The sequence below is a fragment of the Pseudorasbora parva genome, chromosome 22, assembly GCF_024679245.1.
Source record: "Pseudorasbora parva isolate DD20220531a chromosome 22, ASM2467924v1, whole genome shotgun sequence".
Taxonomy (NCBI): domain Eukaryota; kingdom Metazoa; phylum Chordata; class Actinopteri; order Cypriniformes; family Gobionidae; genus Pseudorasbora; species Pseudorasbora parva.
In genome coordinates, this window is record NC_090193.1 from 27,349,479 (window position 1) to 27,377,435 (window position 27,957).

At 37.0% G+C, this 27,957-nt stretch overlaps 1 protein-coding gene across 3 annotated transcripts in view; it reads left to right on the plus strand.

Moving 5' to 3' along the window:
• fbln2 (fibulin 2) overlaps nucleotides 1-27,957 on the plus strand; it is a 79,668-nt gene that overhangs the window by 7,024 nt on the left and 44,687 nt on the right. For all 3 annotated transcript variants that reach the window (XM_067431329.1, XM_067431331.1, XM_067431330.1), the window contains exons 3-5: nucleotides 18,311-18,413; nucleotides 19,666-19,792; nucleotides 20,848-21,037. In XM_067431329.1, coding sequence (XP_067287430.1) covers nucleotides 18,311-18,413; nucleotides 19,666-19,792; nucleotides 20,848-21,037 — 420 coding nt within the window. The remainder of the gene's footprint in view (nucleotides 1-18,310; nucleotides 18,414-19,665; nucleotides 19,793-20,847; nucleotides 21,038-27,957) is intronic.

Here is a 27,957-nt window from a genome sequence, read left to right on the forward strand (position 1 = left end):
TGTCACGGCACAAATGCAGCAGTCAGATTACATTCACCACTAGAGCTGAGGTAAATGCGGGCGCAGCATACATTCACAGCACGTGTTCAGTCTGGCGTGTTTTCAGTTATGCCTTTGGAAGCTTAACTTAATTTGAAAAGTTGAAACACTCACTTTGCTCCACACCGCGCCGTCTACATGAATGCCTGCAGCTGCCAGAGCCAAGCGCTGTGAGTGCGATCCCACTCCCCATGAACTGTTTGATAACATGCGGAAATAGCATCTGTATCAATAATGTATTAGTAATCAGAGGATTTTTTTCCAGAAATAAAATACATAAAGCTCTCATTTTAAGGGGATTTGAGTGGGGAAAGCATGAATTCAAATATACTCCCGGGTTTCTACTGATACAAAGCCATTTCTACCAGAAAGACTCGGGAGATAGAATGATGAATGAAGCATACATTTATTGACAGCCCAGCAAGCATAATAAAGTTTTGGTATAGGCCCCGTCCATAGTTTATAATCCGAGGGTAGTGGATCAGCATATTCCTGCCTGAAGATGAAGGCAGGGGCGTAGCCGACCCCCCCTTTGGAGGTATGGACGGAACCATCTTGGTGGTGGTGGGGAGGATAGAGGTTATTGTTGCATCGGCATCTGCGAACTCAAAATATGTAAGTACGACCTTTATACAGAAAATATGAAGACGTGATTGGATAGAGAATTAGGTTATTAAGTGACGAAGTGATTAAGTCTTCCTGGCAGAACTTAAGCTGAAGCTTCCAAATCCTAAATTGCTGAAGTAGCCCTTTAAGCCTAAAATCCAGGGTATGGCGGTATATAAAAGTTTTTAAAGGAAGGGGGAGTTAAACATGTAGATTTGAGGGCTCACAGACTGTCTTCGTGAATTTGTATTGATCAGTTTATCCTTGAACCAAGTTATAAAAGAACACCACATTTAATTTGAGCTCCACTTCACAATTTATTGAGCTCCATAACAAGTATAATTTGTTAATTGCATGACTACATCATTTTACTATTAGCAGTCAAAATCATCATATGGTGGAAATTAGGAATACGCATCAAAATCAACCTACACTAGTCTCCTATTTGCTTGGAATAAAAAGATGCTAGTGCTAATATGTATGTATGTATAAACAATGCGGTGTCTTGCTTTGGTGGGAACTTTAGCACTTTGTTGATATCCTCTTTTACGTCCGAATGTTTACTGCCAGCAGTAATGCTGTGATTTGTGATCCTGTCTTCCCCTCATTCAAATGCATCTAGGCTCTGTTCGCATTTAAGAATTAAAGAGACTCAGAGCCATACAGAGATAATGATAAAGACGGGGCTCTGGAGATTTATTTTTCCCCTTAAGGCTGACACTTACTGCAGGAAGTCGGGTCTTCATTTAAGTTTGTGTTAAGATTTGTTAGTTCCTGTAACACACCCTCATAAGGAAATGTCACATTAGTTGCTTTTATACCGCGCCACCAAAATATCACTCTTGTTCTGCATTTTAAACATCACTATGGTACCATATTCAGCTTGTTTAGCAGCAACCAATCATTTTCAATGAGATTTCAATGAGAATAACATCTTGAAAACACAAGGAATATATTTTTAATTCATTAATAATAAATCATATTTCTAGCATCAAAATCCTATTGTTGAGTCTCATGCGTACCTTACCATTATACCTGAAGAAATTTGATTTAGGATTTGCTGAGATCCATACTGATTTATTTTAAGGCGTCTAATAAAGTCGAGATTAATTTCTTTGCTTATGTAGCAACACAATGTAACTCATCATCACCACTAATTCTACTGTATTACTTTAGAATTCAAATTCCTGTTATTGGCTTTTAACAAATCAGGCCAGTTTAATCTAAAAAAATGATACTTCCTTTTAATCATGTTGGCGGCTTTTCCCAAGAGCTGATGCCAGAAAGGTTTTGTGAAGTGAGACGTCAATAGATGTGATGATTTCTGCGATGAATGAGTTCTGTGTTCTGTGTTTAGTCCAAAACATATAGAATCAAACAAACAGATCGCTGTGGCTAATGCTTGCTCTCAACATACTTGAAAATATGAGTTTGTGCTAGGATAAATGGCAGCGATCCTCATGCATAGTGGATATGGTGTTAAAATGCACATTCATTTGAATCTTGCCTGCCAGTATTCTGTATTCTGCCCAATGAAAACTGCAGATGATTGGCTTTTACACTCATCTATTATAATAAGATAGTTTGTTTTTGTTTTTTCTGTCTTTAAAGCTACACTGTGTAACTTTTTTAGTTTATTCTTAGCTAAAAACACTTAGTTCTTTCAAAAATATATGTCCTCATTAATGTATATTTACTTCTTTTAATAAAGTATTCTAATTGCAAAGTATTCTAATTATTCTAATGGCAAGTTTATAATATGCCATTGAAAATACATATGGGTGAGGGGTTAGAATGCTGGTCGCCATGTTGCCCCTCCATCTTGAAAGTACATTAGCCAAAGAGGGACATACCCGTAAATTCAAGCTTCGTCTTTCGCGTTTTAACCAAAGGGGTAATCTAGCACTCGGAAAGCGTTCCACCCATAGTGGCGGCCATTGCTAACCAAGCCATCACCTGCTGTTAGCATCCCATTGACTCCCATTCATTTTTGCGTCACTTTGACAGTGAATAACTTTACATCTGAGACGTTTAAAGACTCCATTTGTCCATTGTTTATTTATAAAGAAACACGACAATGCATAAAAGGCTCCATTACCTTGTATCTTACACTATCGCCCCGTAGAAGCTGTTTTTGTAAAAATAGGCTAACGATTGCGTCATAACCAACGCGACTCTGTCGCACAGTTGAGAAATTATCGTAAAGACAGGAGGAGACGCTTAGAAGCAATCTTTTACTGTCTATGAGGCAGTCGGTGGAACTTGGAAACATATAGTCCGATAAAGTCAAGGGTGAAGAATGGGGAGAACCCGATAGTGAGCCAAAAGCAACGGGAGAAAATATTTAAACAACGTGATTCAGATTTTACTTTCCACAACTACTAGAAGACTTACAGCTGTCAGACAGGTTGCTTATGTCACATCTACGTCGTCAAGCTCAGTCTGAGCCTGCGCAGTTAGCTCAGCCATCAGGAAGTGAGTGCCTCTGATTTACCTAATTTTTCCACCGTTGAAGTCAATGGGATAGCTCTGTCCATTTCTTTTACTGTCTATGGTTTTAACACTCAATGGCATTGTGTTGAATGTGAAGAGGGGGATTGCCATGTTAATCTTGGACTAAATTGGCCACCGTAGGAGTTAAAACGAAATCAGAATTGAGAGGAACAGAAACTATTATTCACTGGATGGTCATATACTTTTTCACCACTAGATGCGGGAAAATATCACACAGTGTAGCTTTAAAATAGAAATTTCCGGTATTTTGTGTTTTGCCTCTGCAGAAGATAATCAATGCTTATCATTGCACATTTTGGCCCCGCCCACTGGTGTGTTAGTGAGATGACGAGGAGATAAAAATGGATTAGAAATAACGTTACCTTCCAAAGGATTCTAATGCCAGGAATGTGGTTATTTCTCAGTTGAACATGATCTATTTGTATGCGGAACCTTTCACTTTGTATTCATTGGTAAATAAGTCACAATTTCGGTGCAAGCTTTGCAGACAGAATTTAGTGATATGGACACAACAGTAATACGATGACATAAGTAATATTAATTCTAATGCCTAATCTGTGACCAGGGATTTCTGATATGTAATGATTCATGTACAGTCAGATAGATGTTCTTTGTCTATTTTTCAGAAAATCAAACTAGTTATTTAAACTGTGATTAAATTATATATGAAAAGCAATCAAAGAGCACTCCATTTACAATTTGGACTCGGCAAAACGCAGGTAATATTCAACGAATATCTAATTTACATTTTGTTTTCATTGTTAGTAATGAGCATTGGTAAGTGTGCAGGAATTGAGATGGAATGACGAGATCGCTGCAGTCATGCGCTCAACACGTCTGTGATTGACTACAAAGGTTATCGCTATAGATAGATACTTTAGATCTAAATACAATGCTATAATCAGCACTTTTCACGATTAGTTAACCATGAGAGCTGTAATAGTAAAAACATGCTGAAAGTTTTTGAGAGAGTTATACTAGTAATACCTAGCTATTTCATATGCAAAGATGTCAGCCAATCACAGCAGTGGGTGTTTACACTTAATCTCACAGCAGACACGCCCATTCAAACAGAGTGTTTAAATCGAATGGCTAAAGTCAGGATAGGAAATTGTTTTTTATTTATAATTATGTACATTTTCGATGGAAAAAATCATACTAACATTATGGGCTCTATTTTAACGATCTGAAACGCAAGTGTCAAAGCGCTGAGTGCAAGTAACTTTGTGGGCGGGTCTCGGCGCTGTTGCTATTTTCCCGGCGGGATAAATGGCTCTTGCGCCCGACGCAAATCTAAAATGGGTTGGTCTGAAGTAGCTTCATTATTCATAGGTGTGGTTTGGGCGTAATGTGAATAAACCAATCAGAGTGGCATCCAACATTCCCTTTAAAAGCAGGTGCGCAAGTTCCATTATGGGTTGCTATTATTATGGCGTATTTACCAGGCGCAAGTTCTTGTAAGAGCAGCCCTTACGAAACAAAAATATTTGTTTTAGTGTAACAATTTATGATTTGCAAAAATAACTGTTGCATCTGTGTAGATTTCATGAGGAAAGTGTATGCACGTTGTGCACGCTATACATTATGGTCAAGCATGCGCCCTTAAAATAGCATAATGAACAACGCGTAACGCGCCACTGACTTTAGACCAGGTTTTTTCTGGTCAGTGGCGCAACTGTTTAATGGAACAGCAAAATAGCACCAGGGATTGTTTGCGCTGAGCCGCCCAGGGAGCGCAAGTTCATTCACTAGTTTAGCGACGTGCTTCTGTGGAGGGAAAAGCGCGCTTTGCGCTGGTGCAAAATAGGAATGACACATGCGTCGGTGTACAAAGTAAAATTGCGCTGGGTGCAAGATAGGGCCCTATAAGTGCATCACAGGAAACATTATGAAACAATAAAACAATGCAGCTCAACAACTCAACAATGCACCTCTTTAACATCTGCAGTATAGGTAATAATGCTCCTACCATGTTGCTGAATACTGAATAAGCCTTAAAGCAGCACTAGGTAACTTTTCAACCTTCAAAATATATTTTTTAAGACTCTTGTGATGATAAATCGACTTACAATAGGTTGAATGACACGTCTGCCATAGCCTGATGGGGTCTGTATCGTTTTTAATCGTACTTTTAAACTTCGGGTTTCGGGTAGTAACCCGAGAACAAAAAGAACTACAAAATTCGACTGCTTTACGGCATATACGTCACTTCCACCAACACCCACACTTCCTTAAATTCGGACGTGCGAGCCCAACTTTGTTCGTCGGATAATATAGTCATGTCCGAAGCAGCAGAGACAAATAAGAAAGAATAGGTTTTGTTGGAGGAAAGCAATAAGAGGAAACAAAAAAGTGATGGGATTAAAGGCAGGACGAGGATCAGCATGTGACCAGCGTTTGCTCGTCGGCGTGAGCTGAAGGAGGCGTGCCCGACCGATGCTGTCATGCTTGTTACGGTGATTACCTACCACTCAAACATTGAACTGAAGTATCATATAGATTCTGTAAAACGGTAACCAATAGACTACTATAATGACGCTGGCTTGTAAACGTAAGCATCGTGATTATTTGGCGTTTGAAAAAAATAAAACCCATGAAATTATATTCATATGACATGCTGAAGCATATGCCACTGACTGTAACGTTACCTGGGATGAAGACATTTCACACGCACCGCCAGAAGAACTCTGAACTCCTCTTGCAGTGTTCAGGCGACCTGTTAGCGCTGCACTGACCCGCGGCGCCACTTTTATGAAGTTATTTGGCCCGCACCGCACCACTGTATATATTTTTACAAGCCGCCGCGCACCCGCGACCATTAAATAGACATACGGGGTCCGCGGGTTATGAGACGACCGACGCATCACTAGTTCAGGGCTATCAGGGTTGTCATGTCAACAAATGCACGCGCGATGGCATCCCCTGTTGAAGGATTACAGATCTTACGACAGTAGTTGAGGACATTATTTTTTCCAAACTGTAGGGGGACCCCGAGAGCAAAAGTAGCCAAGTGGGGCTTTAATATTTAATGTGTATGTTCATATGGGTGGTCATATGCTATGCTAATGTAGTGACATCATAACTGTAACACATTATAAATGACCCATATTTGCAGCTTAGTTTGCATGGAAAAAACATATAAATTCATGTTTTTATCATGCTTACAGCGCAACTATGCTGAATTGTGCATATCTGTAGCTGATGTAAACAGTATGTCCACAGACATGAGTGATCAATCATCTTACATCCAAGAAGCACACAAGGCTTTATACAGGCAGCATTTTCTGTCCAAAGGGCTCTGATGGAGGAGAGCTTGGAGATTAAATATCCAACAGAGTCTCCAACAGCATCATTTGAAACATCAGCACGGCCCAAAATAACACAAAAGAAATCACTGAGCGAGTCAGTGGATGTCAATCACAGGTTTAGTGTGATCACATTTCTCATTTGTGATAAATATTACAGGAGTGTCAGAGTCTGCTGTAAAGTATGTTCCTCTCTCCGGGGTTTTTTTTATATGAAAGATTGAACTGAATGTGAGCTTGCTTCGTTCTTGCTATGGTCTTTTTGTTTGTGTTGGACTTGGATAGGACTGCATGGGACCAGATTGTCATGCTTGTTTCAGGTGAAAGAGCTGAAAAATACTATTTGATAAGGGCTGTGTCACGTCCCCTGCCAAATGATGTGCTCTTGACAGTGTATCAGTACATAAGAAAGAATGGATGTGTGGATTTGAATTTGCTCTTCCTCTCTTATTGATCAGTGTTGTGCGTTTACGTGTATTTTACTAGACTTCTAGGAGAATACACTGTTCAAAGCATCAAAAAAAATAATAAATTAAAAGGTGTCATGAGAGGCAAAGTTTGTTTCCTCTCCTTTGTTTGAAAGGGTTCATCGTGGTCTTTAAATCTGATAACTGTTAGTTTACATATAACCCATTTAATGATTGTATTTATTACTTCTATTGCTTGTCAAGAGATATTAGTGCAAGGGACTTTCTCATTCTAGAGAGCATTTGTTTGTAAAATTATTTGTATATGACAGAATGCTGGGTGAGCCATCAATATTGCTGGCATATTTTGCCAGAAGAGAAAGACAATACCATTCAAAAGTTGAAAGTTACCAAAATCTTTTATAGCATTATAAGTGACTTGACTGTCATTTTCCATGCCTCCTTGATGATTAAAATTATTAATATAGTTTTAATAAAACTTACTTTCAAATGATTGTGTATATCTGCTAAAAGTACACAATTGCATATAGCCTCAGTGCTACCAGACATTAACTAAAAGCCACAAAACTCAATTTTAAGCCATTGGAAAACTGTCTGTCATGCAATAATCAGCCAATGACATTACAGCACATAGATTTTATCATGCCAGAAAATTACAAGCTGCATAGTCTTTGTAATTGGCATGGATTTTCTATATCAGTATGATATGAAATGAAGAAAACCGAAAGTTCAGGCCCTTTTGAGCTAGGAGAAATATGAGATGCCCTATTAAACTCTGTCCTTATGCCTAGCGTGACAGGATGATTTGAAGTCACCGTGAGAATACATCATTTCACAGAACGGTTGAAAAGGTCCAGTTATTGCCTCTCGGAGCCAGGCGACTGGGTGCTGGTCTCAGCAGAAGTGATTTCTCAATTTCCATAGGCCCAAAATGCTTCAGAAAACACTGCAATTACCAAGGACCTTCTCGTTTCAAGTCCACGTTCATGCACTGGGATTAGAAATCTGACCAGTCGTGTTCTTCTGCTCATATAGCCATTTGCTATAGGAAATATGAGTAGGCCTGTGTGTTTGGGCTTTTGCCAATGTGTCTTACTGCTTTACTGTCCTTGAGAAATTGCCCTTTATTCTCACTGCACCTCTGGGGTTTTTTTGTTCCCTCTGAAATATGTGAGTTGGAGCAGTAATTCTCTATTCTGAGCTGACAGACAGTGTAGAAAAGCTGCCATGACTCTTTCTGAAAGAAAAATATTCAACAAAGTCTCTGAAGCAGGGCATTTAAAATACGAACCCCATATGAGGTTTCGGGGAGGTGGGGGGAGGGAATAATGCCACATTTTTCTGACGCCAATTTCACGCACATTCACACCAAAGTTTGACTTGTTGGTCAGTGTCGACTCTGCTTTATTGAAGTTGTTTTAGCTTATCTGAGAATGCATTTGGACAACCAGGAATGCTTGGTGCTTTCCTCCTTTTGTTTGTTTGTTTGTTTTTCTTTTTTTTTTAGACCTGCATTTTTTGTTCCATTCTAATGCCTGTTGCATATTGTTTGTAAAAAACTAAACAAAAAAAGGGGTATCAGGCAATATAAAAATTTATATTTCAATGTTGCAAATAAAGAATTTTTTGGTGAAATTTAGGGTCCATTCACACAACCGTTTCAAATACAGAAAACTTTGTATGCATTTTGGCCATTCATTTACACAACAGCGGTGTTTTGGGTGCCTGAAAACGTGGTTCAAAGTGTAAGTTTGTGTAAACAATAGCGTTATAATCTGTATAAACTACAAAAATGCTAATTTTTTGAAAACGATGACATGCACATTCGTATTATGTGTTCAATCTATAGGCACGTTGTATTTCTTAAAAAAATGTCATCGCCAACTATTAGCCTGGCAGCATAATGGCAGCGTTTTTAGTTATTTTCACAGATCTGTGTGAACATTTTAACAACATTGTCGTCTGTAAGCGAAAAAACGGAAAGGAAACACTTCTATTGAGTGTACTGTATTAGTGAGTGAAAGCTCTGTTTTGGAAAATCACTCATTAGCTGCTTTAAATGCCATAAGAAATCAACGTAGGGAGTTGATTGCAATTAAGATAGGGATCTCTCTCAACAATGTTGAACAATGCCTCTCTTAGCAAGGACTTATCTTCCACAATCAACAAACTAACAACAGTTTTGTTTTTTATATAACAGTTTAAACAAAAGTGGTTGACTTGGCCTCAACATCTCAAAGTAATGATGGAGTATAAGCATGCTAGGAGTGGCTCATACAAGTCTCTCATTAAAACAAACTAAGCATCTGGCTGACCTCGGTTGTTCTATCTCCTCTTACTCAGCAAGAAGTGCAGTTTTTTGACTCAATAAGAAACAACATCTTGTAATGTGTCACTTGTTTTTTACAAGTAGTTAGTCTGGCCTAGAAAAATAGTGACTAGCCAACACTACGCTCAAAAAAGGCGGTTTCCAAAAGGGGGGTTTCAGAGTGATGACATAGAAGAACAATTTTTAGTCAACTGTTCCTAAAAGAACAATTTTGTTCTTAGTGTAAAAGACCATTTTAATACATTTTTCCACTATGAAAAATCTTTTGGGTGATTATAAGGTCCTGTGAATGTTAAAAGTTCTTCATAGAACCATTGATGCCAATTGAAAGCTGTATCATTCACATTACAAATCTTAGTCTATGAGAACTAATTTTGGTCTTTTTTTGTATGTCCACAAAATGATACTGATGTTGTGATGTCTCGCAGAAACTTCAATAACCTAATAGTGTAGATTTTTGGGAGGGAATTTTCTTAGTTGGCTTTTGTTGGTTTGTCTAGATCCAATCATTTTATTGGATGTTGCATTTGTGGCAGACAGTAATCGTTCCCAGGAAATGAAGAGATTATTGGTTAAAGATTCTGATTATGACAGTAATGTAAATCTGTCTGCTGAGTCACACCGATGGTGTTGTGTGATGACTTTGTCTGCTGTTATTATAAAAACTGATTTTGGCTGCTACTGGCTCTTTATTTTGTCTCTTTATGTAGACTTTATATATATATATATATATATATATATATATATATATATATATATATATATATATATATATATATATATATATATATATATATATATATATATATATATATATATATATATTATAAATGAAAGATTATTTATATTTTAAATATGTATTATATCATATTTTATTTATTTTATTAAATACCAATAACAATTACATAACAATTGTTTATGTTTTATTAAATTATAAAGGTATATCTAGATAACATTTATTATATAAAATGTATTTGTTATTTTATTATATAATTTTGTATATGTTATTTTATTATCTGACAATAATAAAATGTAAAATGTCCTTGTTTATGGAAAATATATGTAATGATTTTTATACTTTTATATATTTAAAAAAATAAAATCTTACTTTGAAGAGAGCCTTTTTAGGGATTTTTGCTGCTATCAGACAACAATACTAGAAATTCATTCTTTAAATTTTTCAGTTTATCACTAGGCAGTGTGCAAAAACCATTTGTGTGATGTTAGGAATGACATCGGTTAGCAGAAAAGGAAATTACTTGACCTGGAATGCAAGTGTTGGAATGCAGGACTCCAGATTAATTCCTCTTTGTGCTACTTCATATTAGCAGAAACTCACAATTTACCGACAGATGCCTGCTACGCCTCAGCTTCTTTCCTGGATGTTTCTTTGTATGCAAAAGTGCGTTGACGTGTCCCTGAGAGTGATAGATTACCAGACGCGAACAACTTGATGGCGTACACGGAAAACCGGATGGGGATGCAGGTCACTGCAGGAGATTAGACTCATTAAACAAAGAGACTTTATGTAGAGTTGAAACAACAAAGCCTGGGAGTTCATTGTCCTGGAAAATGCATTATGCATCTGAACACTTTTTATACAGTTATCAAAGGATGTTTTGAGTATTTTGTCAGTTACAGAAGAATGACAGGAGGAGGAGATGTTGAATGCAATAATGTGGATTGTTGTTTAAAATAATTTTATACATATAATAGGAGTTAACATGAACAAAGGGCTGTCTGATGATGCTAATGTAATAAGTTAGTGAAAACAATGAGGCCTACTCAAATGCTATCGAATACATAAAAAGTATTTGATTTAATAACTGATAAATTATTAAAACCAAATTGTGATGGCTAGATGACTGGCTCAGACCATCTCCAAAACTGCACTGTCAGCCTCTAACGAAATGGTCCAAGGAAGAAACAGTGGTGAACATTGCGGGCAACAACAGAGTCATGTGCGGTCTCATTGATGGCCACACTCAAACAGACGAGCTGCTGTAGCTCAAATTGCTCAAGAAGTTAATGCTGGTTCTGATAGAAGGTGTCAGAATACACAGTGCATCAAAGTTTGTTGCGTTTGGGGCTACATAGCCGCAGACCAGTCAGAGTCCCCATGCTGACCCCTGTCCACCTTGGGCATGTTAGCATTAGAACTAGACCACTGAGCAATGGGAGAAGTCTGTACTGATAAATAATGTTTTCTTTTACATCACATGGATGGCCTGGTGCGTGTGCGTTTCTTTCCTGGGGAACACATGGCATCAGGATGCACTATGGGAAGAATGCAAGCCAGCGAAAGCAGTGTGATGCTTTATTCCTTGATGACTGTGGCCTCTTTCAGCAGGATAATGTGCCCTGTCACAAAGCAAAAATAGTTCAGAAATGGTTCAGGAGCACAACAACGAGTTTGAGGTGTTGACTTGCCCTCCAAATTCCCCAGATCTCAATCCACTTGAGCATCTGTGGGATGTGCTGAACAAACAAGTCCGATCCATGGAGGCCCCACCTCGCAACAAACAGGACTTAAAGCATCTGCTGCTAACATATTGGTGCCAGATACACCTTCAGGGGTCTAGTGCAATCCATGCCTCAATGGTTCAGGGATGTTTTGGCAGCAAAAGGGGGGCCAGCACAATATTAGAAAGGTGGTCATAATGTTATGCCTGATTGGTGTCATTTTTATATATATATATATATATATATATATATATATATATATATATATATATATATATATATATATACACTTTTTTTTCTTTGGAGAGAAATTTAGATTGGGGATATTGCTTTTCATAGGCTAGAATAATGACAATAACAAAGAATTCATAGTATTAAGAGTTAGTGAATGGCTCAGAGGTATACGATAAAGAATGAAGCACTATTTGGCATCACAATTCTGCCAATTATTATAATAATGTGAAAGAAAGGGATATCCAGAAAATATCATGGTATTAGTTTTACATTATGTCCATGTCTAATTTCCATGGCAAGCCATTCCTTGTCACTGTTTTTTTTTTTTTCCTAAACCTATTTGTGCAGCGCTTTTTCCATTAGTTGATTTTGAAAAACAAAAACTGGAGACCACTCAACAGGGGTAATGTGAAAATAAGTCTACTAATTTAGAAGAAATCAATTTTCATTCATGAGCAGAGAGCGGCTCCGTATGCTCGCTTAAAATTGAAAAGCTTCAGGCACTTGTTCAAAGCGCTGACTTCATAGATATTGTTTATCAAAAAAGCTACTTCAAGTATGGTACACATTTAGAAGTACATGGGAAAATGTACATTTGGGGCCCTGTGCTGAAATTCAGCCAGAAATAAAACCAATGTTTAATGCCCTCCAGCACTGTTGAAGAGATGTACTTTGCAAGTTAGTGGCCTTATGTCAGTGTTCGGGAGTGTTTTTTTTTTTTTTTTTTTTACTGTTAAACGATGTTGCAACAATGCAAGTGCTCAGATTTTAAACTATATCACCTGTGAAGTGAGATTTGTTATTAGTCTAAGAGTATTTTAATCATTTTGAAAGTCTAAAGAAGTCCTGCAGATTTTATATGCATTTCCTATTGCCTATTCGGGTCGTTTATGAAATATACTGGCAAATATGTTTGACTTATTTTACCCCATTTAAACTCATTCCACAAGACCTCCAACGATTTCCCTCAAAAGCATCTGCAGATTGCGTCTGGTTCTAGTTAGAAGTGTTTAGATCTACAAAGTCTTGTTTAAAGTCCAAACAACAGGGAAAATGTCAATTTTCGTAAAACACCATCTTGCTGATTATGTACAGTCTTTGTTTGAATGGAATATATCATAATGACGCATATGCAATTTTGATGTTTCTTCTGTATTTTGTCCTTTCTAACTTATAGAGATGTTCAAATTTAATATTTCTGATTCAAACTGGGAAGGAGAGATTCGATTTGTGCCGTTCGAAACAAGACAAAATAAATAGTTTGCTTGTTTAACATCTGTTTTTCTGTGGGAAAGGACAGTGGGTCTCTCATTGTCTGCTTTGGGAGTAAATAAGCAAAGTCAAGAGCTTTTCAACGTGGTTGCCCAGAAAGATCAGACAATTGCCGCTTTGAGGTCAAAATGTGAGTTTATGACTAGTTAAAGGGGCATATGGTAAATTGAAGTTGGACTTCTGACCTCAGGTTCGTCATCACAGATATGTCATTGAACGCCAACGGGCCATGAACACTTTTGAGAAGATTAAAACTAAGATCATTAGAGTGACTGAAGCTGCAGTTTGTGGCTGATTATGGCATTTGTGTGACCCAACAGAGCTGTTTAGTCTTGACGTCAATTTGTAGGTCGACCTAGGCTAATTTGTCATGAGTTCTCTTGGGAAACTTTAATGGATTTTTTTTTTCAGTTTTGAATTTATGAGTAACATAAGGTCTGTGGTTGACATTACTCAGACAGCCGCTGTTCAACAAATGTGGACAAAATGTAGAGCAAAATATTGAAGTCTCTTCAAATAATGTTAACCACAAACTTTTTTTTTCTTATAAAAATAATTAAAAAAGTTATTGATTGATTGATTTATTATATTTATTTGAAATACAACTTAAATATAACATTACAAACATTTTTAATATTTCTCCGGATTTACAAACTGAACAGCTCTATTTCATAAATGCTGTTTGAATAATCGAAACCTATCATTTACTTTCAAGAATACTGATTAAGCAGATGTATTTTTCTAGTTGTTTAGTTGTTGCCAACCTACTGTTCACTCATTCAATCCAAGGCTTTCACAAATCTCCCTTGTTTTGATCCTGCAGATGTTCTGTGACCATCTGTGAAAGAAAAGGCGAAATCTGTCGAGCTGAGAGAGGACCTGTTTTGAAGAGCGCTTTGTATTGTAACCATCTGCTTTACAGATGACCTAATGATGATCTAACAGAGCAATGGCAACAGCTCTCGTTTTAGCGCCCACCCCTTCATATGCGCATTTATCACCATGTGTTATCTATGGGATGCGTTACAGACCCCAACAACAATGTGATCAATTAACAGTCTCTAAGTATAGGCTTTTTAAAGCATATTTTAAAATAAACCTTAAGAAGGATGTTTTAATAAAGCCGAAGCCTACATTAGCTTTGTTTTACTTAAGGCCTGCATTGCGAAATAAGTAAAAGACTCATGCTACATTTTCTGAACATTTACCAAAAAGTACATTTTACCGATTTCAGTTGTTGAGCAGCATGAGCAGAAGCTCAAAGCCTTTATGAATCATCGCTGGAGCTTTCCTGCTTTAATGGTATCATAAAAATGACTGAATAACTTGAACACTACATGCATGCCCTTGTACAAATAAACAAGCCCCAAATACAATTCAAGGCTTAAAAAGGGGCATCGCTCATGTTTTATGGCTGTGAAAGTTAAACAGGAAAGCAGAGAGGGTTTTTTTAGCTGATTGCTAAGCGACTGTTGTTTTGTCTTGGGGTCAGTTTTTGTGTTCTTTAATAGAGTACCGGTCACTCTTCGTCTCTCGAGATACTTTGCTAATGAGTTTTTCCTCTGCTGCTGAATTTAGAAGATTATATTTATAGACCTTAAAGGGATAGTTCACCCAAAAATGAAAATGTGATGTTTATCTGCTTACCCCTAGGGCATCCAAGATGTAGGTGTGTTTGTTTCTTCAGTAGAACACAAATTAAGACTTTTAACTCCAACCGTTGCACTGTGCCAGTCATATAATGCATGTCAATAGGGTGTTTTTCTATGAGAGTCACTATGAGAGTATTGTTAAACCCTATTAACCATATTAAAACCTGCGGCTCATGACGACACATTGATGTCTTAAGACACAAAACAATCGGTTTCTGCGAGAAACCGAACAGTATTTGTGTTATTTTTTTACTTTATATCAGACGAATCTCATCCAATATTCCCAATGCCATTACTTCCGCCGGAGAAGGTCAAAATGATAGCATGATCATAGATATGTGTACATAGATGCCTCATTCGAACGATCCGTGCAGGCACTATAAGTGTATATATGCAGGCATTATAAGGAGTCTATATACATATAATATCTATGATCGCACCGGGTTTTGATCTTCTCATAGAAAAACAAGCAGATAAACATAAACATTTTATTTATGGGTAAACTATCCCTTTAAACTATTTTTAAGCATTTTAATGTAATTTAAATGTATTTTAATACATTTTTTAGTATATAAACCAGGTGCGGCATGACAAGATTCCGGTACCACGCAATTTTTTGTCCACATTGAAAATGAAAACGCTGTATGATGCATTGCTCGCAACACAAAGAAAACTAAGAACACATGGTGCTTCCCCATCCTTTTTCTTCTTTTGCTTGCGGAACTTGAGGGATTTGTCATAGTATCCTATATCTCTCACCTTCCATAATCAACCTCTTCCCAATCATGTTTGATGTTTAAGAGGACACTTTTGACACTGCAAAAAAATGGAAACCAAACATCAGAATGGAAGATATGTCTTTTTTTTCTCTTGCGGTTGGGCTTTGAAAACGTGTTAAACTTTTTTTCTTGATGATGCCTTGTCTGACTTAATCAAAATAATGAGTGTTTGAGATGTTTAATCAATTCCAGAACTTCTGCTGTTCACATGTAGGGTGACTTTTTTGGGGGAATCTCAAATTAAGATGGCAAATAACAGCTCAGAGTACTATGTGGTTATTGGCGTAATCAAATTAGCCAAAATATTTAATAAACGAAGATCTGTGAATGACAAGCGTTCCAGTTCTGCACGCTTTTTTCTTCTTCTTTGAGTTCAGCGGGAACATATTTCAAATTAGTATGTTTTAGTTTTTGCATGAAAGCCAATAAGACATTCCACTCTGTTTACTTCTATGTCTGTCCACTGATTATCTATAAATATCTTAGGGGTCCTATTGTTTCTGAGATATTTGGTACAGATGGAAGTTTATCACAAAGTTCAAAAAGTCACCTGGAACAGCAGCTAGTGACCCCTGTCAAGCATTCCAGGAATCCCAGTGCGCTCCGGGCCTCATGTCACTGCTCAGGCAATTTTACAAATGGATCTTCTCCAAGTAAATTCACAGATCATGGATTTGTCGGGTTATAGAGGAGATGGGGGATAGTTGTCAAAATGTTAACTCCAGTGTGTATTTTTCAGGGTGTATTTGTTGTTTAAGGTCAGTTTCTTTCTGTATTCATATGCTCATCTGCAGGGTTAAGACCTCAAAAATGGTTGGTATGCAACAGGAAAAGATTAAATAATAAAGATTTTATTGTTATAATTTTTATAATAAATTAATAAATTAATTAATTTCAATTTATGGCAAACGTTTTGGGAACACCTGCCTTTACATGCATAATGTAAATGACATCCCATTCTTAATCTGTAGAGTTTAATATGGAGTTGGCCCAACCTTTGCTGCTGCAGAGTCCAGTGGCGGCATGCTTTACACCACTGCCTCTGACGCTTGGCATTGCACTTAGTGATGTAAGGCTTGGTTACAGCTGATCACCCATGGAAACCCATTCCATGACGCTCCCTACACACTGTTCTCGAGCTAATCTGAAGGCCACAAAAAGTTTTGAGGTCTGTAACTATTGGATAATTCTGCACACTGTTCACCTCAGCATGTGCTGACCCCGCTCTGTGATCTTATGTGGTCTACTACTTCGTGGCTGAGTTGCAGCTGTTTCCAATTGCTTTCACTTTGTTTTTATACCACTAACAGTTAGCTGTAGAATATTTAGTAGTGAGGAAATTTCACGAATGGATTTCTTGTACAGGTGGCAAACTATCACAGTACCACACTTGAATTTACTTGAGCTCCTGGGAGCGCCTCATTTTTTCACAAATATTTGTAGAAGCAGTCTGCATGCCTAGGACCTTGATTTTATACATCTGTGGCCATGGAAGTGATTGGAACACCTGAATTCAAGGATTTGGAGGGGTGTCCCAATACATTTGGTAATATAGTGTAAGTACTGGATTGGGTCATTTGTCCAATATAAAATATGGGTCATGAAGCAGAACCAGTTGCCTTACAAAATATTCAAGGGTTTTTTGCCCTAGAAAAAAAGACTCAACATAGCATACTCCTCTATAGGCCTACATGTTACAGAGAATTACCATTTGCAGTATATATAAAAATAAAAATAAACTTACTGGCTTTTCAGCAAAATAAAAACATTATGACACACAAAGCAATTGATAAATTAGCAAAAATAACCTTAATGACTTCCTAGTGTGACAACTAGCCCCCTTTTGCCTATTTTCGTCTTGTAAAATGGCAAATGTTCACTCCCAGAATGAATAACTCCATGGGAATCCTTTTTTTCTCAATTCAAATAATGTTCACACCAAATGTTGCCACTGAATATTAGCGTTTGGTATGAAAGGGCTTTGAGACTTAGACCTAATTATAACAATAGAAAATTACCCTTGTCAGACTTATACTTATGTTTATCATGCCCTCTCTACATTTCTATGCTCGCTACATTCTTAGAAGAAATTCATTTAGCTGATTCACAGCATGTCTGAATAGAAAAGCCATATTTTTGACTATATTTATGTGATTTTCATCCATCATTCCCACAAACTGATTTTGTTCAATTTGAATTTAATTCGGGCCTTCATTCGCACTGAGGGATGAGTAATTTAAATGTCAAGTGTTTGAAATGAGTCATTACTCTTGTTTCTTTGTATCACAATTTGTTGAAAAGATCAGGCGGATATGCTCCTCAAATTCATTTCAATAGTCGGCTTATCAAAATTGGTGCTTTTTAAAGTAAAATATTGGAAGGCTGAGTTAGTTTGTGCTAATGACGCCTATGATGATGCACATACCATGACTGTGTCCCATTAACTCTTTGAGTCAGTCTTTCTGTTTCCCTCTACACAAAGGCTGTAGATTACATCTTATATGCTTCTTCTGTGGATCCGAGTTGGGTTTTGCCTCTGGGGCTCTATCAATGCTGAGTTTCTTGTCTGCCTGTCTGCCCTTTTCTTGTCAGAAAAGCGCTCACTGTAAACTCTGTATTCTTTTGTCTGATTTATGTTAGATAAAACTGATCTATGAGAGGGTTGCCCTCTCTGCGCTTTTACCTCCAGGATTGGTGCAGAGCTGTTGTGTGGCCGGGCAGAAATGGGCTGAGGAGAACCAGCACTGTAACCGAATGCCTATCAAAACAGAAGACCTCAGCTCTGTGTGTGGGTAAGCCTGATGACCATTTCAGATCCTTGGTTTTAATTCCTTCAGTAAATCAGTTAAGCAGGAAGCAGAGTGAGTGAGAATTGTCCATATACATTTTCTCTGTATGCAAATGAAATGTAAAAGGCTGTTGCTGATTAGTCAGTTGCATCCAGTAGTTTCCAAAGCACAGTATGTCGCTCTAAACCAGAGGTTTTCTACCCACAATTAAAGGCATAATATGCCATTTTCGCTGCTAGAGGTTGCTTATAATAGCCTTGATTTTGCAGAATCATGGGAGTTGTTGTCTTCACCTCTACAGCCGGTGGAAAATAATCCAATGGGACTTATTTATTAAAGATTTGTTAATATTACTGTAGTATGAAGCAGGGTGGGGTTGAAAGCCGTTGGAGCAGAACGAGGCAGTCGAAGCGATTGCTAATGAGAGACAAGCGCAACACACGGCAATATAACTTTTATTATGCCACAGTTGACTGCTTCTTCCAGTCATGCATGGGTAACGCAGCACTGTTTTATCATATTAGATACATTTGAGTGTGTTGAAAGTTTGAATGTGCGTTTGCTTGGTGGCTGCTATGAGACACTTGTTGCACAATGCAGAAAGCTAGATCAACATTAGGCATGGAAAGCATGGTACTCACTGTAAATCAAGAAAACGAGATTTAAACAATAAGTCTACCTGTGTTGAGCTATATAACAATGATTTGTTTTCTTTGGTGTTGCCATGGTTTCTAAATAAAACCAGCAGTCCATGTCCTGGTTGAAATTTCTTAGTACTATGGATTTAAATATTCTTGGAAAGATTTGGGATAATTGACAGGTCAACAAAATATATATATCATTGTTCTAATGGTTTTTGGATATTTTAATCCAAAAATCTTACATATTGTGCCTTTAAATGTAGTAGAAACATGCAATTATGGCTGCCAATAGAATAAAAAAGAGATAATATAATATAATATAATATAATATAATATAATATAATATAATATAATATAATATAATATAATATAATATAATATAATATAATGTTAAAAAGTTTGGGGTCTATAAGATTTTGTCATGTTTTTGAAAAATAATTAATTTTGAACAGTTGTCCTCTTCTTTTTTTCCACAATTTTTCTGAAAACCTTTCCACGGGCCCCCTAGCATTAGTTTGAAAACCTCTGCTCTAAACAACAAGTAAATCTGATGAGAAAGGTGTTGACAGCCTTGGTTTTAGAAATGGATATTAAATTGTTAAAACTTTGTCCAGTGTTGTCCAGAAGCAGTGCTGTTCAGGTGCTCTGAGAGAAAGCAGGTGTCAGGCTGGAATGAGTGCAGCAAAGGCCGGACATGCCTGTGAGGGAAATAGCCCACTCTGTGGAGAAGACTCCCAAATGGTAAGATCTTAACCAGTGGCATCAAACAGACTAAAAAGAATGACTGTTTTCAAACAATCCACGGTCCATAAAATAATGACAGAAAAATACAAAAGATACATGATCTCTGTGGTATTCTGTATGTTTGGAAACAGTCATTATTTTGGCAATTCAAAATGATTTACTGAATACTGCATGTCTGCTCATGTGAAAGGCTGGAGATAACAACGTGTCCTAATCAGACCCAATATGATACACACAAAAAACACAACAAGCAGCTGGACATTTTTTTGTAAAAATGTATTTGGTTTCTATTTATGCGGCGTCAAGCTGGGTAGCCCCGCCCGCAGTTAAATTCCCTCGGCCATCATATTTGCGCTTCTGTTCAAAAGTTTTGGGTTGGTAATATTTTTTTATGTTTTTGAAATAGGTCTCATGCTCATGCATTTATCTGATTAAAAATACAGCAATATTGTGAAATAATTATAACATTTAAAATATCTGTTTTCTATTTTAATATATTTTTGTAATTTATTCCTGTGATGGCAAAGCTGAATTTTCAGCAGTGTCTCAAGATCCTTTAAAAAAATAATCATAATATGTGATTTGGTGCTCAGGAAACATTTCTTATTGTTATCAAGGTTGAAAACATTTGATCTGCTTATATATACATATATATATATATATATATATGATCCGGCGTAATCATATATATATATGATTACACCGGGTTTGACCTTCTCCGGCAGAAGTAATGGTGTCCCAACAATGTTAGATGTGATTTGTCTGCTATGATTCTTTTTAAGCATTACAGAATGTTCAAATACATTTTTTAGTATATAAACCAGGTGCGGCATGATACAATTCCAGCACATTACATAATAATAAATGTTAAAAGTTAAAAAAATGTAGTTTGTTAACTACATATATCCTGATTAGCTGTGTTTGTGTAACAGTATACATAATGTTTGCTTTCAGTGTGAAATTACTTGTTGCTATAAAATGACCTTGTTACTTGTTACCGTCACATCACGACTGGTTGATGGACTAAAAAAAATGTTTGCTATTTCATGTAGGACTGCTGTAACTGCTGTGCACTGGGTCTGCGTTTACGAAAAGAAGGTAAAGGTTGTGAAGTGCATCAGCATCTGAGCTACCCATGTGGACACGTCTTTCTCACGTGCTGCGAGGAGGCCGAGGAAGGTCTTGCTCCGCCCACGATCAAGAAAAAACAGAGACCTCAACCGACTGCTCTTCCTAAGAGAGGTGAAATTATTTTCTTTTACACGGCCCTGAGTTTTGTTTTTACAGCAGAATTTACTCATGCTTTGCACTGTGTAACCTGTAGTGTATGGCTGATTTCCAGTGGTTGGGGTCCGGGGTGAGTGAGAGTTCATGTTTTATTTTGACGAACAAATCTAGACGGGTTGTCATGCCAAGAAAGCGTTGTGATGGAGACACACCATATGATGTGAAACCCCATGAGGACTTGTAATGTCTCGTTTCTGAGCTGCATTTTGTATTACAGTGTCCCAGTTATCTCTCCATCCCAGTGACTTTTGATTTTATGTCTTCTTATTAATATCAGAGCCTCAGTTGTGATTTTGCTTGTTTGTTTTTGAAGCCTGGATCATATTTGGAAGCGTCTGAAGTCTGGCTGCATCTTGGCATTCAGTTTCACGCAGGGGCGTTTCTAGGATTTTTATTTTAGGGGGGCTCAGCCCCCAGTGAGGGTAGGTCTGTAGAAAAAATGGTAACACTATTTAGATTAGGGTCCAAATTGCGCTATTAACTAATAGCTTACAAACATGCAAACCCAGAAGATATTGGCTGTTTATCATTACTTATAAAGCAAATATTAATACCTTAATGCATGGCCATACTGTACATGCAATTATCATATCCAATAATGTAGGCAGGTTTATAATAACCAAGGTCCCAAATGTTAGGGGGTTCTAACATGGTCCCCAAAGAAAATTTTGATTTCTATGATCTACATATGAGCATTTTATGATGTTCTGAAGGCCAAAAAAATTGATAACAATAGCTTGAAAACCATGTCACTGGGCAGTAGATTATTTGTCTTTCTTATCTCCACATCTCTCGTTTTCTCTGTTTTTATCTTGCCCTGTCTCTTCATAACGCTGAGCTTTGACTGTTTTTTCCCGTTTTCGTCAGTGAATAAAGTGAACATATGATTTACATATTAACATACTGATATTTATGTTTCATGAATAATTTTCTTAGACACGTTAATTTACTGTTTATCAAAGTTTTAAGTTTATTAAAATCACAGTATGAACATTCATTAGGCTACTAATCTTATGCCCAATACAGGCTGAAAAAGCTGATGTTTGTTTTCATTTACTGAATGTTACAAATAGAATTATATTAATTTACAATATATACACATTCATTTTTAAACTTACGCCTAATCTGATGAAAATGACTTTGTTAATATTTTCTGTTCGTTAAGGCCTATGAATCACATTGGCATATTTCCAGGTAAAAATGTCTAAAAATTAGACACAACAAGTTTTTTCATTTGCCTAAATAATTTTTTCTTTTGATTAACATTTCTGACTTAAAGCAGAAGCTGTCAAACATGAATGTTTAATTTATCTGCATTTATCTTACTTGACGTCGAGTTGCTCTGCTAAAATTTGCGCTCAGCCTCAGCACTTTCTGTGTGACCATAAAGCCCGCCTACTCTGATTTGATTGGTTTTATCAAATATTTTGACATTGACGAGCGGTGACAGACCAATGACACTCAGATTTACACACACACACACACACACACACACACACACACACACACCTCTGCTTCTGACGTGCGCTGCGCTCTGCTCAGAGCCGCTGCGGATTGGAGAGACAGACTAAAAAACGGGACGAAGCCGAATCCTGCCGCCAGTTTCATATGTTTTAAAGGTTAATCACATATTTTTTAGGGGGGCTGAGGCATAAGTTTAGGGGGGCTGAAGCCCCCCTAAAAAGGGCCTAGCAACGCCTATGGTTTCACGTTCAAGTTCGTCACACTGCTGGCCGAGAGGTTGACATTGATGGATCAGAGGAAAGAAAGATGCCCAGAGCTGATTGGTCAGGTGTCATGTTACCATTCAGAATAACGCACAAAGATGCTGGCAAGCTGGGCTGAATCAGAAGCAGATGGCAAAGCAGGCTGTTGCCTTTCTGCCCGTGCCAGCAAACTTTCCTCCTGTCTCAAATATTTCAGCTGACTAATTTCACTTATTTTGGCAGGATTTGTATGGAAACATTGTTCTCGTTTCGGAATTATGCTATACGTTTACACTGGGATAAGACCTGACATTAGTTTAGAAATAGACTGTGTACACTTCAAATTGGATTGAATGAAATTGAATTTATTAAAATGAGGTAATGTCACACAATTATTTTGTCTTAACCTAAATTCCATTGCATATAATCAATTTTAATTTAAAAAAAAATTGTGTTTACTTAATCCTTTTTTGTATTTGGAGTACATGAATAATGTTCACTGGCAAAAATACAGCAGAAATCCAGATCCAGGCCCATTGACTGCCTGTGTCGTTTATTTAATTAAATACTCTACTAAATTAAAGCATGTTATATTTATATCTAAAACATTACATTTGTTCTTTATTTTTCCATCTAATATAAAAATATAACTTAAAGCTGTTTGGTAAAAATCCAATGTGTAATAGTTAAGTTGTAATATTTTTAAAAACTGCTTTGAAATTGACTGACTTAAAGGGTTAGCTCTCCCAAAAATGTATATTCTGTCATTATTTACTCACCCTCATGTCATTCCTAACCCGTAAAACCCTTGTTCATCTTCGCAACACAAATTAAACGGGTGGTTCCATGTTTTTTTTCTAGGCTTGGTTTGTGTTTATGGGGCGCAGTATAACATGTCTTAATACTTCTTTTATTTAAAACGCCATATTTTTCTTATATTTTACCTTTATTTCACACTGCTGTCTCCACTGTCCTTTGAACGACTTGTTTGCTTCCTGTTTCTATGAAGCCCATCACTTCGAAAAACGCAATGGTCTTAGATTGGTTAGATGGCCAAATGTAGTTTCATGTATTTTTATTGGCTGAAGTGCCAATAATCAATCAACCCGGAAAGAAGCTCATTGTAGTCCAAACCGGCCGTTTTTGTAGGCAATAAACTGCCATAACTTTTAAAAAACAATATCTCCGTTTGCATTGAACTTTCAGCACTGTAACTTTGTAGATACTGTTTATGCTCCAGCAGCAACATTAGACACTAACTGAAGTTAAAAAATGTGAAATCGCATGCAAAATATTTAAGATATTTTAGATTAAAGGAACTGTATGTAAGAAATGCATTTCAATTAATCATAAAATGTCATGTTAATTTCAAATACTTATATCACTGACTACAGTAGTCCGGCCTGGATATTGTCATTTAAAAGTTGTTGTTGCAGCCCTCAACCTGAAGCGCCACCCTCCACCTATCAACCAATCACGAGTCAGTAGTGTTTCGGCATCCGGGTTGCCAGATCTGCTCTAGTTACCACAGCTGCAGCTTCAAACGTTCCTGCTGGATCCTGCAGCCTATCTGGCAACCTCGAGTCAGGGGGGAGGGGGAGAGGGGATAGTGATTGCAGTACCAGTTTTTGGCCACAATCGTACATACACTTCCTTTTAATCTGAGAGCTTTCTGACTCCATTTACACAGCAACACAACGACCACTTTTAAGACCCAGAAAGGTAGTTTAACCTGACTATTTTGCAAACCCTTCTCTTCCATTACAACACGATTCACCTAAGCATCACAAAGCATGCATGTGGTGCATGCATGAGGGTGAGTAATTAATGACAGGAATTTTTGGGTGAACTAACCCTTTAAACTAAGCAAAATAAGCAATTAACGGTGTCTATTACAGTGTGTGTGTGTGTGTGTGTGTGTGTGTGTGTGTACTTGTCTACCTATCTAACAGGGGACCTTGGCGTCGTTACACACTCACCAACAGGGGACCTCTGAGCCAAGAGGGGACATTTTTCAAGTCCCCTGTTGGTCATGCATTAAATCATGTGAAAATGAAGTAAAAAACTAAAGAAATGCTCTGGTGATTTTTTAAATGTTTGACCAAGTAAGGACCTACAGGTGTGTGTGTTTAAATCATGTTAAAATCAAGAAACAACACTCTGGTGAATTTTTAAAAATTTTGACCAAGAGGGGACCTAAGAGTGTGTGAGTGTTTAAGGCCATGCTCAGCAGCTCCCCTGTAGGCTGGAGCAGGAACTGTAATAGCCCTTAAACACACGTCGTTCACACACACACACACTCCTCTATTGTTTGAATGGCCTGCTGTCCTCTGACTCTAGAGCTGCTGTTTAACAGGCTGCTTACTAAAGGAACAAACATTATATAGATTATATCTCTTTACTAAATACCCTGACTAGTTTCAAACTTTGCATTAATTTAAAATTAAATACTACAGGATCCAAGAAAAAACGATTAAAAAATCTAAACAACCAGGATGTAATTAGAAATACATCTGCCATCAAAATGTGTGTGTCCTCAGTTTCTACAAATAAATATAGTAAATACCATCCATCATGGCCGTGGAGAGACCGTAAAACTTTATTAAATTATTAAGGGATCTCATTCAATGGTTTTGTAAACATTTTTTGTTTCTGTGTATATATATATATATATAACATTTTAATGACAGTGGCCTATAATTATTGAAAAATAATGCATTATTTTATTTATATATAAAAAAAAGGTACGGTAAATGGGACAAACTTTGCATCTAAAGTTCTTTTAAACAAGTGTTAACATAGACATTATTAAAAACATTTTATTTTAGCCAAGTATTTGTAAAAATAATGTGTGACTTTTGGCCCATATAAAAGGCCCATCTTACCACCTTATACATTTAGGAGCTTTTTAAACTAAACACTTTTGATTTATTTATGTTTAACAAAATGATGCAGGTCCCCTGTTAGATAGTAAATCACGATGCCTGTGTGTTTGCTGTGACATTTCTTGTTGTCATAAACACACTGCAAAGATTTAGAGTTTTTACAGCAATACCTGAGTTTAAAGGGTTAAATCAAGCAGAAATAGCTCTCTAATGTATTAATTGCAGGTCATTATTGAATAGTGATTACGTTACACACACACACTGACTCAGGTCCCCTGTTAGATAGTAAATCACGACGCCTGTGTGTTTGCTGTGACATTTCTTATCATCACAAACACACTGTAAAGATTTAGAGTTTTTACAGCAATACCTGAGTTTAAAGGGTTAAATCAAGCAGAAATAGCTCTCTAATGTATTAATTGCAGGTCATTATTGAATAGTGATTACGTTACTCACACACTGACTCAGGTCCCCTGTTAGATAGTAAATCACGACGCCTGTGTGTTTGCTGTGACATTTCTTATCATCACAAACACACTGCAAAGATTTAGAGGTTTTACAGCAATACCTGAGTTTAAAGGGTTAAATCAAGCAGAAATAGCTCTCTAATGTATTAATTGCAGGTCATTATTGAATAGTGATTACGTTACACACACACACTGACTCAGGTCCCCTGTTAGATAGTAAATCACGACGCCTGTGTGTTTGCTGTGACATTTCTTATCATCACAAACACACTGCAAAGATTTAGAGGTTTTACAGCAATACCTGAGTTTAAAGGGTTAAATCAAGCAGAAATAGCTCTCTAATGTATTAATTGCAGGTCATTTTTGAATAGTGATTATGTTACACACACACTGACTCAGGTCCCCTGTTAGATAGTAAATCACGACGCCTGTGTGTTTGCTGTGACATTTCTTGTTGTCATAAACACACTGCAAAGATTTAGAGGTTTTACAGCAATACCTGAGTTTAAAGGGTTAAATCAAGCAGAAATAGCTCTCTAATGCATTAATTGCAGGTCATTATTGAATAGTGATTACGTTACACACACACACTGACTCAGGTCCCCTGTTAGATAGTAAATCACGACGCCTGTGTGTTTGCTGTGACATTTCTTATCATCACAAACACACTGCAAAGATTTAGAGTTTTTACAGCAATACCTGAGTTTAAAGGGTTAAATCAAGCAGAAATAGCTCTCTAATGTATTAATTGCAGGTCATTATTGAATAGTGATTATGTTACACACACACTGACTCAGGTCCCCTGTTAGATAGTAAATCACGACGCCTGTGTGTTTGCTGTGACATTTCTTATCATCACAAACACACTGCAAAGATTTAGAGTTTTTACAACAATACCTGAGTTTAAAGGGTTAAATCAAGCAGAAATAGCTCTCTAATGTATTAATTGCAGGTCATTATTGAATAGTGATTATGTTACACACACACTGACTCAGGTCCCCTGTTAGATAGTAAATCACGACGCCTGTGTGTTTGCTGTGACATTTCTTATCATCACAAACACACTGCAAAGATTTAGAGTTTTTACAACAATGCCTGAGTTTAAAGGGTTAAATCAAGCAGAAATAGCTCTCTAATGTATTAATTGCAGGTCATTATTGAATAGTGATTATGTTACACACACACTCACTCAGGTCCCCTGTTAGATAGTAAATCACGACGCCTGTGTGTTTGCTGTGACATTTCTTATCATCACAAACACTCTGTAAAGATTTAGTGTTTTTACAGCAATACCTGAGTTTAAAGGGTTAAATCAAGCAGAAATAGCTCTCTAATGTATTAATTGCAGGTCATTATTGAATAATGAATATGTTACACACACACACTGAGTCGAGTCCCGTTAGATAGTAAATCACGATGCCTGTGTGTTTGCTGTGACATTTCTTATCATCACAAACACACTGCAAAGATTTAGAGTTTTTACAGCAATAACTGAGTTTAAAGGGTTAAATCAAGCAGAAATAGCTCTCTAATGTATTAATTGCAGGTCATTATTGAATAGTGATTACGTTACACACACACTGACTCAGGTCCCCTGTTAGATAGTAAATCACGACGCCTGTGTGTTTGCTGTGACATTTCTTATCATCACAAACACACTGTAAAGATTTAGAGTTTTTACAGCAATACCTGAGTTTAAAGGGTTAAATCAAGCAGAAATAGCTCTCTAATGTATTAATTGCAGGTCATTATTGAATAGTGATTACGTTACACACACACTGACTCAGGTCCCCTGTTAGATAGTAAATCACGACGCC